The 16318-nt window shown below is 45.5% G+C and overlaps 1 protein-coding gene across 1 annotated transcript; it reads right to left on the bottom strand.

The window, feature by feature from the left end:
- Window positions 1–1401: 1401 nt before the first annotated feature.
- On the bottom strand, window positions 1402–5619 carry LOC126546261 (uncharacterized). Its single transcript, XM_050194412.3, has 3 exons — window positions 5441–5619; window positions 3242–3428; window positions 1402–1583 (listed from the first exon to the last, which is right to left on the bottom strand). Exons 1-3 carry the CDS (start codon window positions 5537–5539, stop codon window positions 1519–1521), a joined length of 351 nt encoding a protein of 116 aa, XP_050050369.1. The 5' UTR covers window positions 5540–5619; the 3' UTR covers window positions 1402–1518.
- Window positions 5620–16318: the final 10699 nt, after the last annotated feature.

The raw sequence follows: 16318 nt of genomic DNA on the forward strand, positions 1-16318 counted from the left end.
CGGTCCCTTGCTTTTTCTAATCTTTATTAACGACCTACCTCAAAATTTGTCCTCCACCATAAGAATATTCCCTGATGAATGCATAATTTATCGCGCAATTAAAAATTCAGACGATCATCTCGTTCTTCAGCAAGACCTTCAACAAATTATTAGATGGTGCAATAAGTGGCTTAAATACCACAAAATGCAAAGTAATGTCGTTTACCCGGAAGTCGGCTACCTTACCGTATCCCTACCATATTAACAATTACACGGTTGCAACAGCTTCACAATATAAGTATCTAGGAGTTCTATTCACATCGAATCTTTCTTGCACAGAGCATATCACGTACATTTCAGCTAACGCCTCCCAATCGTTGGGGTACTTGCGACGCAACTTAAGAAATACTCCTTCAAATGTTCGCAAGCTAGCTTACCTAACTCTCGTTCGTCCCAAGCTCGAGTATGCATCTCCCATTTGGTCCCCTCACCAGAAATACCTCATTGAAACGCTAGAACGGATCTAGAACAGAGCAAGCCGCTTCATCATAAACGATTACAGCTACCAGTCCAGTGTAACACAAATAAATGTTAAGCTTTCATTACAATCCTTGAACACTCACCGAGACACTGCCCTTTTATCACTGTTCCACAAATTCCTTCACTCCACTCGAACACCCGGATGCTTGAAACGGCCCTACTCCACGTCGCATAGGCTTCATAATCATTTCAGCTATGCCCGCCTTTACGGTTCTACAAAAGCATGCCATTACTCTGCTCTTCCTCGTGCTATCGGAATATAGAATTCGCTCCAGGACAGCATTGCGTGCCAGTCCAACTACGATTCATTCCGTGATGCCTTGACTGAATACATGACTAAAGAAATGTGAAGTGTTACGTTTGTCGCACAATGTTTTCTTGTACTTGCACTATCTTTTTACAGCTTATTGTCGCATTATTACAGTTATGTCGCTATGTTTACCGTTCCGTTGGAATGTCGTGTCAGTAACCTTTCTGTCATTTTTTAATCATTAATACTGTTTAACACTCTGGTATTGTTAATTACACGACTTCACTGAAAACAGTGTGTGATTTATTCCTTATTATATTATGTTTTCTTTTCCTTAGTGAATCGTGAACTAAACAATTCTTTTTCATCTCGGTTGCGGTTGTAGTTTGTAAACTTATACGGTTTATAGATGTCTTGTATTCTATGTACTGCCCCCCTTACTGAATGCCTCACTTTGAGGCCTGTAAGGCTATTTTTAAATAAAAAAATAATTTCCTGCATATGATAGCCTGAACATACGAATATTTGAATCCATAATTCTTTAAACTCAGGCAACATTCTCAGAATATAAGCACCATACTCACTGCGGTGAAGTGACTGGATGAATGTGTGGATACATAAAGAGTTAGCGATGCGATTGTAGAGGTTCATTTTATTATTACGCTTTAATGGCGACTTCGTCAATGTCTATATTAAAACAAGAAGATTCGGCTAGAGATGCGGACGCCTATGTTTCATTCCGCATCCTGTCAGCGGTGATCGCCCTCGGCGCTGGTGTCCTCGCTGGGGCAGATGTCGTCGTCCCCGCAAATACCTGCCCATAAGAAACAAACAAAACAGAAGTCCCCTCAACAAGCTGTTTCACAGCTATGCTTTGAGCACGCAGTGAAAATTCAAAATGCACAAACAGCGCTCGAAAGATTTGCATTCCGCACGCGGACGTCTCCTTTATCCTGTGAAAGTTAGCTCCCACAGTCTTTTCCCAAGTAGTGTTCGACACACACACACACGCACACTAGAGGATCCAATAACTTCAATTTAATTGTTGCGTATATTTCCCGCCTGCGCACAGCGAAGATTGTTCATCTACGCCCTCAGTATTTTCTAAACCAACATGCTTAACCTTACACTAAATGAGACTTCGGAAGCAAGAAACACGCAGCCTGTCGGTGTTGGTAGGGTATGCCAGGCAACTGCCAGCTTCAGGAGTGAATGCAAGAACCGGGCTCAAAGGACAAGATATCGGATTCACGAAGCTTTTCGCTAGTATTCACTATTTGTGATTGGCCGGCGCCTTCGTCATCATACCGTTCGCTATTGCTGTCCCCCGGCATTCGTCCTTACGAACCTCTTCCACACAAATGGCTTGTAATAAAAACTGATGCCGATCTGTTGTGATCGCGAACACGATTGTAGAGGTGCTGGCAAATCGCAAACAGCGCTAACGACAGAATGTGAAGACAACACGATTGTTACGGAAGAGAAGCATTTTCTTTCTTCTATTTATAATGTGCTCTATTGTAAGCTATTTCTATATGCGTGTGTGTTTAGCTACAATTTTAAATGAGCGGGCTCTTCAGTAGCCAAACGTCTCATACTGTCGCAGTTAATAAACCACGTCAACAACAACGCCTGGGCTCGTAGTCGCAAAAAGCTCTTATACCAGAATTGAGTAAATTCCAGTCAATTCTGATGATGATCAATAGCAAAGCGCACTTAAAAGCAAAACCTTTGTAAATTCGACCCCCGATGAGCAAGCTTCCCTTATGTAAAAGCAGTTCACAAATTATCGGTGCTACTGCACTGGCTAATGTGGCTGCGAACGAGGTGATGACGAATCGAAAGCCAAGAAAGCTGCATCCCTAATTTCAGTTACGAAAAATAAGTTCCGTGATTTTGGACCCCGGGTCCGTATTTACAAAACGCTCCTAAGCTACAATCGTTCGTAAGAGTAAATTCTAGCTAATCGTGAAGCTGGACATATGATTAGCGAAGGCGGCCGGCTAATGGCAAACATCTCTTACGAACGAAAAGCTTTTGTATACGGCTCCCGATTCAAGAGGCCGTTCCTACCGAAGCCAGAGCTCAACTCTCTTCGCTACTTGCTCATTTCCAGAACACCATGCTCGATAAGTACAGAAATAATTTGGATTAGACAGCTTTAGTACAAGATTCGCAAGGAAACGTGCCTTGCGCATGAGTTAGCGTTGCGCTTTCCGCGCAGCCTCACACGTCATACGTAGGCTATGCTCACCGTTCCAGCGCTAAGCTGCCGTCGTCACGTACTACGTGATGGCGAGAGACTTCTTGAACTTGCAATAATTGCGACATGGAAATAATTATTTTGCACAGTTTCAAAGCTCTAGAAACGCCCACATCTGTAAAATTTTGAAGAGCATGGCTAGAATCCTTCACGCGTCAGGGTGCAGAGCAGCCTTAGCAGTCCCCGGATTCAAGGTGGCCGGCGCTCACCGACGCGGCAGGGGCAGTAGTTGACGTTGGCGCCTCCTTTGACCTGCTCGTAGCTGCAGCGTTCTCCGGGACCCGCGGCCGGGCGGCATTCACCGGGGCTGCCCGCGCCGTCACCGTGGAACACCTTGAGGCAGCATCGGGACAGGCACTGGTCGTTGTTCTGGCAGTTGGCGCCGTCTTGCAGATCCTGCACGCGCAGCGTCCAGCGCGATGTGATGCCACAGGTGACGCCGCGCCCGCCTAAACGGCCACAGGGGCCGGGATAACAGAACGATTCCGATGGCTGTTCGTTTTCGCGCTGCTTCAGCATGTACCGAGCTGCCCTCCGCCCACGTTATCAACGGGATCATCAGGCCATGAACGGTGGACGATAAGAACGTAAATTAATTCGGAGAAAGGAACCCGCCCTACTAAGCGCCGCGGTGGACGACCGGCTGTGGAGTACGTTCCTGCAGCTGGGCACGAGGTCGCAGGTCCGCTTTTACGGGCGTGGCAATCCGATGGAATGAGAAAACGTCAGTTTTATGACATTTTGCCGTACATAAAACAAATTAAACAAACTGGTCAGAACTAATCGTGAGGGTTCCATGATGTACTTCATAAAGCAGAAGTTCGTATTCCTAAAGATTGTTTTTTCTCAGTTATTTTTTACTTCTTGTCACCCATTTCCATTGCTTTCCGCGTAGCCGTGCCCTCGCTATTGACAGGATCAGCCATTCAGCGGTAAGGAATGAATGAATAGAATAGGAGGAAAGGAATCCTTACAAAATGCGGCTCCAGGTCCGGATTCAGTGTTTAAAAATAGACAGTCAATCAAAGGCGCCGGCTGCCGAGCCCTGACAACCTAAACAGTTCACGTAAGTTTTCAGCCTTTAGAAGCAGTTAACAGAAAACCAACACAGAAGTCGAAGCGAAGCGGTTATGAAACAGACTGCGGACAGTCCTAAATGTGATAACGAATGTGCGCAGTCGATGTTCCAGGAAGTCAGGCACGCTGACTCCTTGGAACTTAATCGTTAGCACTGTTCTTATGGCTCAACAACAACAAAAAAAGCTTAATGTCCACGAACTTAATTTACCATATTTAGCGGTCGATCACACTTTTTGAAAGATCCACCTGAAGCAAATATGGTACCATTCGTGTAACAACTGAAAAACGCGCTATCTCTTCACTAAAATGCGTAGTTACGTACCGAGATATAAAATTCACAACGATAACTGTTACGTTGCATTGCTACATTATCAAGAACGATGCTCGACGCCGTTGATACAAAAGTTGGACATTATAAACATCAGTTTCCGGGTTCTCAACCATTGCGAAAAGTGGAAATTTCCTTTCCCGGCTTTCAGTCAATAGTAGTAAGAATCATTTGACAAGAGATGGTGAAAAGACAACGTGGTGCTAACCACGTTGTCTTTTCCGACGCCGGAAAACCGACGCCGAAGCAACGTGGTTAGCACCACGTTGTCTTTTCCGACGCCGGAAAACCGACGCCGAAGCAAAGTGGCAAACTAGAGCAAAAAATGTAAAGCCTGTACAAATCCTGTTACGCTAGCTTATATTAAACACTACATGCGAGCGGAAGCACATCGCGAATCCAACAGAGTTGTGCGGAAGTGGTTTGCAATTAATAAACACTGAGTACCCGTTTTATAGCACGACTCGCACTTGTGAATTTACGGAACGTGCCCTTCGGGAGTGCAGACCAGACGCCTTTACAACGCGCTCTCGCTTTCAACGGCGTTCCGACACCGTGATCCTCTTCGCGAGTCCTTCCGCACTATGCCGAAGCATATTGATCAATGTCGCCGCAGATCGAACTTTTGCAGTTTTGCTTTTCCGCTCCCATAGCTTTAAGCGTTCCTTTATTCGCTCGCGTTCAGGTAGCACATTTTGTCGTTTGTAAGTGCGTCTTTCCTCAAGAGTTAAAGCGGCCCTGCAGTTGCTTTGTAGGTAGCCTTCATCCTAATACACCGATGCAGCGCGTGAAATCGACGCGCAGAAAATACGACTGAAAAGCGCGCTACGCACGTCGTCGAAGCAAACCGCACGGAACATATTTCCGACGCATTTTCGGCGCGGCGTCGCTATAGCGCCGGCGCATGCGCTGCGGCAGCTCCGAGACGTGCCACACTGTTGAATATGCGTTGGAAATACGTTGTGTGCGGTTGCCGCCTAAAGTGACCGGGGATGCTCACGGTGCGTCGATGTCCCGTGGCGACCTGTTGCACGTCTCCGGCCCGAGAGAAGCCGACCAGCGCCAGCAAGCAGAGCGAGAGCACAATGAGCGGCCTCATCGTGGAACGCGTGTCGGTGTTGCGCAGGGAGGAAGAACGAGAGTGAAGGTAGCGTGCCAGCGTCGGCCGGTCTTATTTGTACCGACGCGGCTCTGGATCGCGACCCCGTAATAGCGTCAGCCGACGTTGTTTGTGCACGGGCGCTTCCTGCCCCCAACCAATTCACTGTAGGAGTGCCCGTTATCGCTTCGGCATGAAGTATTGTCCTTCCGATCGTGGAAACACGTAATCTCATTTCGCCGCTAGCTATGTTTACCAGCCGTCCTCTTCCACTTATCGCTCTTTGCACGTCTTCCGAGAGCTTCGCGACAAATCACGACAACAGACGTGGGAGAGCGGCGGAGGATGCTGGTGGCCCGAGCGTTGTCGCCGGCTCCAGGACAGACACCTCGCTGATATGATAATCAGTGTAATGGCAGTGAAATGAATCTAATCTATTGCGTTCAATCGAGCAAACACCACGATGAAGAGCGCGCCTTTCGGGGAACAGTGCGTATGCGAGAAACACGAGGGGAGCAATAAGTGCCAGCCGTATCGTTCCCTTCGGCGCGGGCGCCGGCAGTGCGCGCTGTGCAGCTGTCGAAGCAACACCGATAAGGGAGAAAGGTCGGGGGCTTGGCGTTGGCGAGCAAATGTGGGCCAGCGCCAAAAAGAAAAAAACACCAGCACTCGAAAGCAGCTCGCAGACGCATTATCCGCAATAGAGAGTCGCCTCGTGGACACGGCTATCTTTGTCATTGCGCTAATAAAATCTAATATCGAACATTTATGCGCCTCGGCGTTTTCATAATGCGATATCATCCGTGGATGTCAAGGCAGCGTACGACATATGCACTTACGCATTCAAACATGCCGCGGTCGCTACTCACTCGGATACCGAATAAATGCCGTCGAAACCTATTGTAATGCATACTTTCTTTTTCGGTTTCTCTATTTATTTATCTCCTTTTTTATATAAAGGAATGTTTGTGAAACCGACAGGGGCGTTTCACTAGCGGCAGCGCAAGAGAGGCGTAAAACGTAGACGTATGTGCATGCATACAGTACGCGTGGAGGAGGACGCGAAACATGGCACAGTTTTATATGGACGCATGAGCTCCCATTAGCAAGCTAAGTGCTTCATAATTTACGATACAAAGCAATCCATGCTGACAAGTCAACAATGCGTACTAGTACGTTTCAAAGGTTTATTCAAGGAGAGAAAAGGAGAAGAAAAGGCGAAAAAAAAAAAGGCAGCGAGGTTAGCCAGTGCAAATATCATCCGGCCACCCTGTGCAGGGGTAATGGGTTCGAGGAAATTGAAGTATGACAGAAGGAGAGTCAAAGTGAAATTATAAAGGAGAGAACGAAAAATTGCGCAGATAGGGATAACGTACGCAATAGGCATAACCATGAACACATAATGTTTATTCGAGACGCGCGAAGAAATCCCTTTCCAGGTCCGTATTTACAAAGGGAGGAATTCACAAAGCTTCTTATTGCTAAGTGCTTTTTGCCGTTGGCTGGCCGTCCTCACTGACAATATGTCCAGAATAAGAATTAACTGGAATTTTCACTGACGAACCATTCTAGTGTATGAGCTTTTTGTGAATACGGACCAAAGTTCATACGTTAGGACTATCCGTAAGAACAAACGCCAGCCAATCATAGTTCGAAACATTATTAGCGAAGAGGGCCAGCCATTGACAAACTCTTACAAACGAGAACTTTTGTGAATTTGGCCACCGGTATTTCTGTAGCTCCCCTCAGCGCGAAACTACTTCGTGTATCATAAGTACGGTGTATAGGTCAACAAAGAAAAAAAAAAGAAAACGAGAAAGAGCGCAGGTTTGAAGTGCGAATGCATGGTGCAGAGTTTCTGTCACTGAGTTTTTTCTTTCTTCTTTAGATAGGCTAGCTTCTTGTGCAAACTTTTCCAAAACATAATTTAAACTCGTCATGTTCAATCTTCAACGAGAGGGAAAAATAAAAATAAACACAATACACTCGAAAATACTTAATGTTACTTTTATTTCTTTGACTCTGTAACTTTTTTTTATGAGTTGGCACAAATGAAACCGTTAGACCCCATTCCAACCGTTACTGCTAACGGCCTCGAGCGTGATAAAATACTGCCGGATATTTACTTTCATCTAAAGTAGATGAGTGGCCTTTTCCTGGATTTCCCCATTAAATTGCGGTGACGCAAGTGTTTCTTTTTCCCCTTGAATGCGTCTGGAATAAACAAAACGACGTGCTTTCAATACGGAATTGCGTTCCATCAGCCATGAGATCCATGAATTCTCGGAACTGAGCTTACGCGAAGCGTCCAACTGGCGTTCGGGGCCCTCGGCAGATTATAAGTGTAAAGATATTCACATATTTCCCGTTTATTTCTATTGCTGTCTCTATAACACTCTCCCTCGCACCCATCGAATTTGTGAATTCATCCTTTTAAAACCTTCGCACGGAGGCTTAGCGCACATACGTCCTTTGCCGTTCAACTTGCCTTAGGAAGTGAAATAGAGAGCACCTACAACCTTTAGCGTTTTGCGTAAAGGTGTTATGAGTTCCAAACGAGCATTCTCAAAAGAAACTGGCTTTATTTCATGGCTAAAAAGCTGTGTGAAACTAATTTGATCTAAAGATTTTCAGCAATGCAAGGGCAAGAAATGTTTCAGGCACAAGTAGCGCTGCTCAGGCAGTCTCACTGCGCTTATTGCAAACAGGTACATATCCCAAGCCGTACCACATTAATAAAATATATCCAGAGAGGGAGATTAAGATGAAATGCAACGATTGTAACGGCATCATTGGAATCAGACATGCTGGCGGGGTGTCCCGCGACTCTCCCCAACCTCGTTGAAGAATGGACACAATGGGAAAAAATTATGCAGATCCCACGCACTGTGGGAATCGATGTAAGCAAAGCTTTCCGCGCTGGATGCTTTGGCTGACGATAATCATATGTGATGCTCACGGCGAAAGCTCAATTTATTCAGCGTTTAGTTTTTTTCAAGCCATGAAGTCACGAGACATTTCGTATAAAGGGCTGCAACCTTTTCAAGCATGATGTCTTATCCATTTTTGATTAAATCGATTGTTATTCCATCTTCTCCTGCCGCCTTTCCTCGTTTAATGTGTTTTAAGGCCCTTCTAACTTCATCGCAAGTTATAGAAGGAGCCTCTGTAACCTGTTCATTACTACCTTCAAGGGACTTCAAGGGAGGTATCCTGGCTGCTCTGGGTATTGTACAGGTCGGTATAGAATTCTTCCGCTGCTTTTACTAATCTTCGAAATTGCTGATGATATCACCGTGCTTATCTTTCAGCGTATACATCTTGGCTTGTCCTATGCCAAGTTTTCTTCTCACTGATTTCCTGCTGCGTCTATTTATTACTGCTTCCTCAGTCTTTCTCATGTTATAATTTCGAATATCCCTTACTTTTTCCTTGTTGATCAGTTTTGACAGTTCCATGAATTCTATTTGATCTTTTGAGTTGGACACTTTCATGCTTTGTCATTTCTTTATTAAGTACTATGTTACTTGAGAGAGCATGCCTACTGCTTCCCTTGGTGCCTTGCCTCCCACTTCCAATTGCTGCCTCTGAAGCCAGCCTAGTTATGGTTTCATTCATTACCTCTACGTCATCTTCATCTCTCTGTTCTAAGGCTGCCTATTTGTTTGCAAGTACCTGCCTGAATTTGTCTTCTTTTACCCTTACTGCCTCTAGGTTGGCCTGTTTTTTCTTGACCAATTTTACTCCTCTCTTCAAATTCAGGTGAATCCTAGCCATCACCAACCTATGATCACTGCACTTTACCCTACATAACACTTCTACATCCTGCACTATGCTGGGATTGGTAGAAAGTATGAAATCGATTTCATTCCTTGTTTCGCCATTAGGGTTTTTCCAGGTTCACTGTCTGTTGCTACGCATTCTGAAGAAGGTGTTCATTATTCGTAGCTTATTTCTTTCCGCGGATTCTACCAACATCTCTCCCCTAATGTTTCTAGAACCAACACCGTAGTTGCCAACTGCTTGTTCACCAGCCTGCTTATTTCCCACTTTTGCATTGAAGTCGCCAATTACTACAGTATACAGAGCTTGAGCGTTTCTCATGGGTGATTCCACATCTTCATAAAACTGATCAACTTCATCCTCATCATGACTGGAGGTTGGAGCGTAGGCTTGTACCACGTTTAATCTATACCTCATATTAAGTTTTATTACGACTATTGCTACCCTCTCATTAATGCTGTAAAATTCGTCAATGTTGCCCGCTATGTCCTTATGTATTAGGAATCCTACCCCGTAGAACTTCCTATCTGGGAGTCATCTATAGCTGAGGACGTGGCCGTTAGTCAGCACTGCATAAGCCTCACCAGTTTTTCTACCTTCACTAAGGCCAATGATATTATCCCAAACAATGCCTGATAGTTGCTCAAAGAGTCTTGCTAAGTTAGCCTCACTCGAAAGAGTTCGGGTGTTAAAGGTTGACAGGGTCAGTTCCCATCGGCGGCCTGTCCGGACCCAGAGATTCTTAGCACCCTCTGCTGCGTTACAGGTCTGACCGCCGCCTTGGTCAGGTGCTCCGCAGCTGCTGGGGACTGAGTGCCATGGGTTAATTGTAGAATCATGAGGGAGGTAGTGGCCGAATACTGCACCAGGGAGGCCAATTCCTGTTCTAGTGAGGAAGTGTCTTTGTTGAAGCTTAGTAAGCCTTCCTAATTGCATTAGTATATCAGTTAAACCATAAAAAAGTTGATTATTGTTACGAGAGAGGGCTTCCGCATCATCCAATCAGGAGTGAAGGACGGCAGCGTCTTTTGCTATACTTCCAACCAGCTCACGCACGTCACCGAGTTCATGCTGCTATTTTTCAAAATTACCCGTCTGAATTTCTACGGTCGCAAGTCTTACTTTAATTTCAGATATCGCCTCTGCCACCATTTCCTGGTGTGTTTTTACCTCAGTAATAGTGTCCAGCGTTGCTTTTTGGTTATCCTCCATTCTTTTAAACCTTTTATTCAAATCGCGCAAAGCTTTCAGAGCTTCGATTAATGAAGTTCAACAGATGACTAGTTGTGCTTGTTGGCTGAACATAGTGGAAGGCTACAGCGCAGGAACCGACGGAGACAAAGGAGGCACACAAAGTACACAGACACAGCGCTGACTTTCAAGAAAATTGTTTATTTTGCCGCTGCGCAGCAAAGTTTAGAGCGGTACAAACAGGTTCTGTGCGCATGTGTGATCTTCTTGTTTTCTTTCTTTTTTTGCCGAGTGCTCACTTTAAAACTAGCTGCGCACCGGCAAAAGAAACAATTTTGTTGAAAGTCAGCGCTGTGTCTGTGTACTTTGTGTGCCTCCTTGGTCTCCGTCGGTTCCCGCGCTGTAGCCTTCCACTACATTCGGTTGATGTATCCGATGGTTGTTCCTTCTGAGGCCCAAGATTACTTTCAACGTACGTCGCCACACAAAAGCAATAAGAAAGAAAAAAAGGACCAAGCACTGCTTCTGGGCACGGAAGCGCGATTATAAATGGATCGTCAGATTTTAGTCTTGATATGGAAAGGCAACTGACCTGTTGAATGAACAAAAAGATGTGTGAGGCCATCATTCCTGTTGTGCGTCCATGCCCACTGAAGATTGCGTTCGGAGCGCCGGCTTTATGCTGACTCGCTGTCGGCGTAGTTGACGACGTTGAAGATGCGAGGTGAATATCAGGTGACAAGTGACCTGCGACGCACCCGCTTTGCCAGATGAGGCTAACAGCGCACGAGAACACGGAAGCTGGGAAAGCACCCGCCATCGGAGCTTCGTCGCAGGGGTCGTCGTCCACTGTACCATTGCCGGTGAAGCACTGTTCGACAGGGAGAATCTTAGTTGGTAGCAAGCAGCAGTCGCCAGGATAAGATGATAAGACATAACATCGATCACAACAGTCCGAATTTGGCGTTTACCTTCACACTGTGAGGTCACAACTGCAGCACGTTCTAAAAAAACACGAGTAGTCTGATTTTAATAGCACGCAGACACTTGGTTCCACATTATCCCCGCAAATCCTCTTGTTCTATAGGCGCTCCTGAAAGGAAAGCTAAATTCTGCGACACGCACTTGGTGGAACGTTCAAGCTTTACGCAGATCAAATACTGCACTTCCGTCCCTTACTCTATACCTCAAACTCATCGCAGCATTGATTGGTCGAAAACCCATAAGACAAGGAAACATTGTGTTCAGACTCGCATGAACAAGTCCAACCACTACAATATCTATATCTTTCGACAGTCTGTCTGCCTTATTCTTTACTTTCTGCATTCTGAATCTCACCTCAAAATTGACTGAGCAAGGCTTTGAGCAAGGTTCACCAACCAAGCATACTTAGAGAAAGTGCAGAACAGGGAGCGTTAACTAATTCCAATCGGTTTCTTAGAGAATTAAAAAAAGCCCACACACATTAATTTTTTCAGCCCACTGTGAATCCCATGAAAGCCACCATGCAGTGGAGCACCGTGTTAAGACCATCGCAGTTCTCTTCTGTGCCTTTGTCTTGCGTTTTCAATATTTCTTTCGACACGGTTCTCTGCGTTGGCCATCAGCCAGCACTTACAATATTTTCCGGGCTGTCCCACCGTCTATGCGGACAGCGTGCTAAACGAAATACTAAAAGATTGACGCAATGGAGTGTGTGTGCGTGCATGCGCGAGTGTGCATGAGTGTGTGTGTGTGTGTGTGTGTGTACGTGAGTGTGCGCGTGTGTGCGTGAGTGTGCGCGTATGTGCGTGTGTGTGCGTGAGTGAGTGTGCGTTCGCGTGTGTGCGTGAGTGTGTGTGCGCGAGTGTGCGCGTGTGGGCGTATGTGCGCGTGTGCGCGTGAGTGTGCGTGCGTGGGTGTGCGCATGTGTGTGTGTGCGCGCATGTGTGTGTGTGTGAGTGTGCGTGTGTGCGCACATGTGTGCGTCAGTGTGCGCGTGTGTGCGTGAGTGTGCGCGTATGCGCGTGAGTGTGTGTGCGTGCGTTCGCGTGTGTGCGTGTGTGGGTGTGCGCATGCGTGTGTGTGCGCATGTGTGCGTGAGTGTGCGCATGTGTGTGTACGTGAGTGTGCGTGAGTGTGCGCATGTGTGAGTGCGTGAGTGTGCGCGTGTGTGCGTGAGTGTGTGCGCGTGAGTGTGGGTGTGCGCATGTGTGTTTGTGCGTGAGTGTGCGCGTGTGTAGGTGAGTGTGCGCGTGTGTGCGAACTCAGGATTTTCACTTGAGATATGTGCATACTCGTAGCCTCTTTCCACATATTTTTATGTTAAAGTTGTTTCTTATTCTAAACGTAGTTGTGTAGACAAAGAAGCCGCTACCACATTTTTGGTACCACATGCACCAACTAGCCCAGCATAGTATTTAATTCAGCCATATTTGCGCTTTTGTTTATCTTGAACGAGAGATTCGCTGCAGAGATTTTTTTCTTGTTCGAACGACGCGCAACGGCTGCAGATAAAGCAATGCTGTGTATTTCTTTATATATAAACACACAGCAACATTGACGACAAATCATTGTATCGCGTTGCGTGGCGCGATATAGGAGGCGGTACTTCAAGCAGAATACAGTTCCAAAGACGCAGTGCGGCGGATATTATTTGCATGATTTTGACGTTGCGGTGGCCCATTGGCTTTACGCTCTTCCACAGAATGCATGGGCAGTGATTCTAATACCACGGGTGGCAAGGTGTTTTCGTTCTACATCGCGCGCGTTAAATAGTCTCTGCAGCACTGTAGGTCCAGCCTTCCTGTATTTTGTGGCTTCTGATGCGTCAGGGGCTATTCTGCTGGGTCATTCGAGATGAAAGCGAGTGTCTTCCGACTCTTTTGTACGGTCAATGAGAGCGTGTTCCCAAGCGCATGGACAAAACAAACCAAATGGGATTAGCACCAGCAGACCTGTTAATCTATGGCCCCTCGCATCACCGGAATAAATGCAACGTGTAACACCCGGTGAAAATAACTTGCAACGTCGAAGAATATATACCACCAAATGACGCAATAGCAACTCGACGCAGGTCTGTGTTGCTAACAGTAGGGTAATTATTCCATACATATATCGTTTTTTTTTTTGTCATACTACGTGCTCCGCAGGGTCATAGGCATGTCTCAGCACTTTTGTTTTTTCGTCCAGACGCAGCGTTTCTTTGAAGTAGCACATTTAGACATCGAAAAGCAATATGAGAGCTTTAATAACGCACCAGAACGTACTTCATCTGCTCACAGGTTCATCTGCTCACAGGTCACAACAATATTTCGTTACGTGGATGATTTTTTGTTTTGTGTTCAGTGTTCTGCGGCTGACCTTGAGACTGAGGTTGCCTCGGTAGTGCCAATAGTCCAAGAATGCCTTGCGCCCCTTGACGTTACCTACGAGCTCCCACAGGATCATAAGATCCGGTTTTTGGATTTGCGCTTAGCTTGTTCGGATATTCATACGTGTTGGTACTATGAACCTCGGCCTAAGGATTGTTCGAGCGTTTAGTGCGAAGTCTGCCAGCACGTCGCGATAAGTGCAGCAGTTCTCGGTTCATCCAGGGAAGGTTATTGTTCTTTTTCTTAGGTTTCAAAGGAACAAATCGATCTATACATGATTTTACAATGCTTTCAAAACACGCCACGAGCGCATCAACGTCACTAGATAGTCCAAGTGCCGAAAATGCGTCGGAATTATTGGATAGTTCATCTATGATACGGACGTCATCAGCTCTGGAAAAGTCTCGAAACGTGGACAGCGTAAAATATTGGTTATGGATCGGCCGGTTTACAAATAGAAAAACAGCGTTGTGATCCGAGATACCATCAATTATTTCGTACTTGTAACCCGTCTTGACAAAGTCAGTGCTGAGAAAAATCAAATCCAGTACTGCGTCACCACGGGTGGAAGTGTGAACGACCTGCTTTAAGCCAAGAGATAACGAGAATTCAACAAATTTCCTGTTTAATGCATTAATTACCATGATCAAAAAATGAGAGAGACGTCCAGTCGATTCCGGGAGCACTAAAATCACCCAGTAAGACGAAATTTGAGGAAGCTAAATTATCTTGTGGTAAAAGTTGGTCCAGATTGTCAAGAGTTTCCCATGAACTATTAGGGGGACGATATAAAATGCATATGTTTAAGAATTGTTTACCATAGTAAAGTCTACAGCAGACTGATTCTGTGCCTAGGGGAGAGAAGAGAACTTTGAATTTGAAATCCGAGCAAAAAAGCAATGCAACAACACCTCCTCTTTGATTATGACGATCATTTCGCACGGTGACGTAACCTGCATGGCGGTGTAAACTCCGAGTCATGAATACCTGCATGTAACCAAGTTTCCGTGATACCAATAATGTCAGGTGAATAGGACAAAACAAGGGCAAGAAATAGAGGAAGTTTATTAGCTATAGTTCTAGCGTTGATGTTCATAATGGTAAGATTTCTTTGGGTTGTAGAAGAAGGTCAGCGTGTTGCTGACTGTGATGCGGAACTTGCTGTCTTAGAAAAGTTGCGACTATTAGAGATTTTTACAAGAGAGTTGGTGGAATCGCACCAGTTATACCGAAGGTTGTCAATAAAAATGTGGTCAAATCTAATCTTAAGAGAAGACCAATTGTTGCGATGCTGACTGGACGCCTCCCAAAGTTTCTTCCTAATACCACGAACTCTGGGAGAAAAGTCCTCAGAAAGCCGAAGTCCGGAATTCGTAAGCTTAAAACCATTCTTCGGCAAAGTAAGCTTGTCATTAAAATCAAGAATTTTCAAAATTACCGGGCGTGGATGGTTTTCACGAGCTCTTCGAGAACGATCGAGGCGTTCGATGCGAGGACATCGAATGCCAAGACTCTGTTGAAATAATTCTGATATTTTGGAAAGAATGGAATCGTGAGTTTCATCAATACTTTCTAATAAGCCATGCAAAATAATGTTGTTCCGCCTAGAGCGATTTTCTAGATACTCATTATTTCCATTCAACTCAGTGACCGTACGTTTCAGTGCACCTATTTCGTTATGTAACTGACCATTTTCAGGCCGTGAAGCAGGCGTGGCCAATGCCTTTTCAACAGTAGAAATGCGCCATTCGAGTGCCTCGAAGCGCATACCAACAGAACTTTTTATCTCTGTAATGTCGCGAGCCATGTCCTTATTGTTAGACAATATTTCAGTCAAAAGTTGTACAAGCACAGGATTATAGAAGTTCGACAGTGCTTCCTCAACCACCAGCTCTCGAGTAGGATTAGACGCCCTCGGCTATTTGGCAGAGCGGCTTGAATGGCCCAAAGAAGCGCGAGCCTTTTTAGCAGATTTAGTAGACTGGGTTCCCGTAGTGGGTCCAGGGTTAAGCTCGATATCACCACTCAATGTGTTATTGCTTCGTGAGTTTTTTTCACGTATTTTGTTTACATTTCCGTTTTGTAATCCTCTGCCTTGCTCTAGCGCAGCGTCTAAAAAATAAACAAAAAATTAGAGCCGCCACGTTCTCATGGCGTAGCCACTCCCCCCCTCACCCCTCCCCGCATCCTTTTTATTTTTTTTCTTCAAGAAAAATGTTCTCTGCCCCTATCTTTCGTCAACGAAGCGTTCATCGAATAATAGTATTATATAAATGCACACTTTCGGTGTATCAATACCAAAAAGAATCCCCCCCCCCCCAAAAAAAAAAGAAAATTCCCCATTTTTCTCAAGAAAAGCGTGTCTGTTTCCAGAAGAAAAAGCAAGGAAAGAAGTAGATGCCGTATTGAGACTCTAAAACAAGTTCCTGGCGTAAGGAAAGAAGGCCCGACT

The sequence above is a fragment of the Dermacentor andersoni genome, chromosome 1, assembly GCF_023375885.2.
Source record: "Dermacentor andersoni chromosome 1, qqDerAnde1_hic_scaffold, whole genome shotgun sequence".
In the NCBI taxonomy this organism is placed as follows: Eukaryota; Metazoa; Arthropoda; class Arachnida; order Ixodida; family Ixodidae; genus Dermacentor; species Dermacentor andersoni.

Bases quoted from the DNA above. Each gene is read 5' to 3' on its own strand.
- LOC126546261 (XM_050194412.3), bottom strand. From the start codon at position 5,539: ATGAGGCCGCTCATTGTGCTCTCGCTCTGCTTGCTGGCGCTGGTCGGC. The intron at 3,429-5,440 runs GTGAGCATCCCC...CTGCGCGTGCAG, and splicing joins CCACGGGACATCGACGCACC to GATCTGCAAGACGGCGCCAA. The intron at 1,584-3,241 runs GTGAGCGCCGGC...TCTTATGGGCAG, and splicing joins CTACTGCCCCTGCCGCGTCG to GTATTTGCGGGGACGACGAC.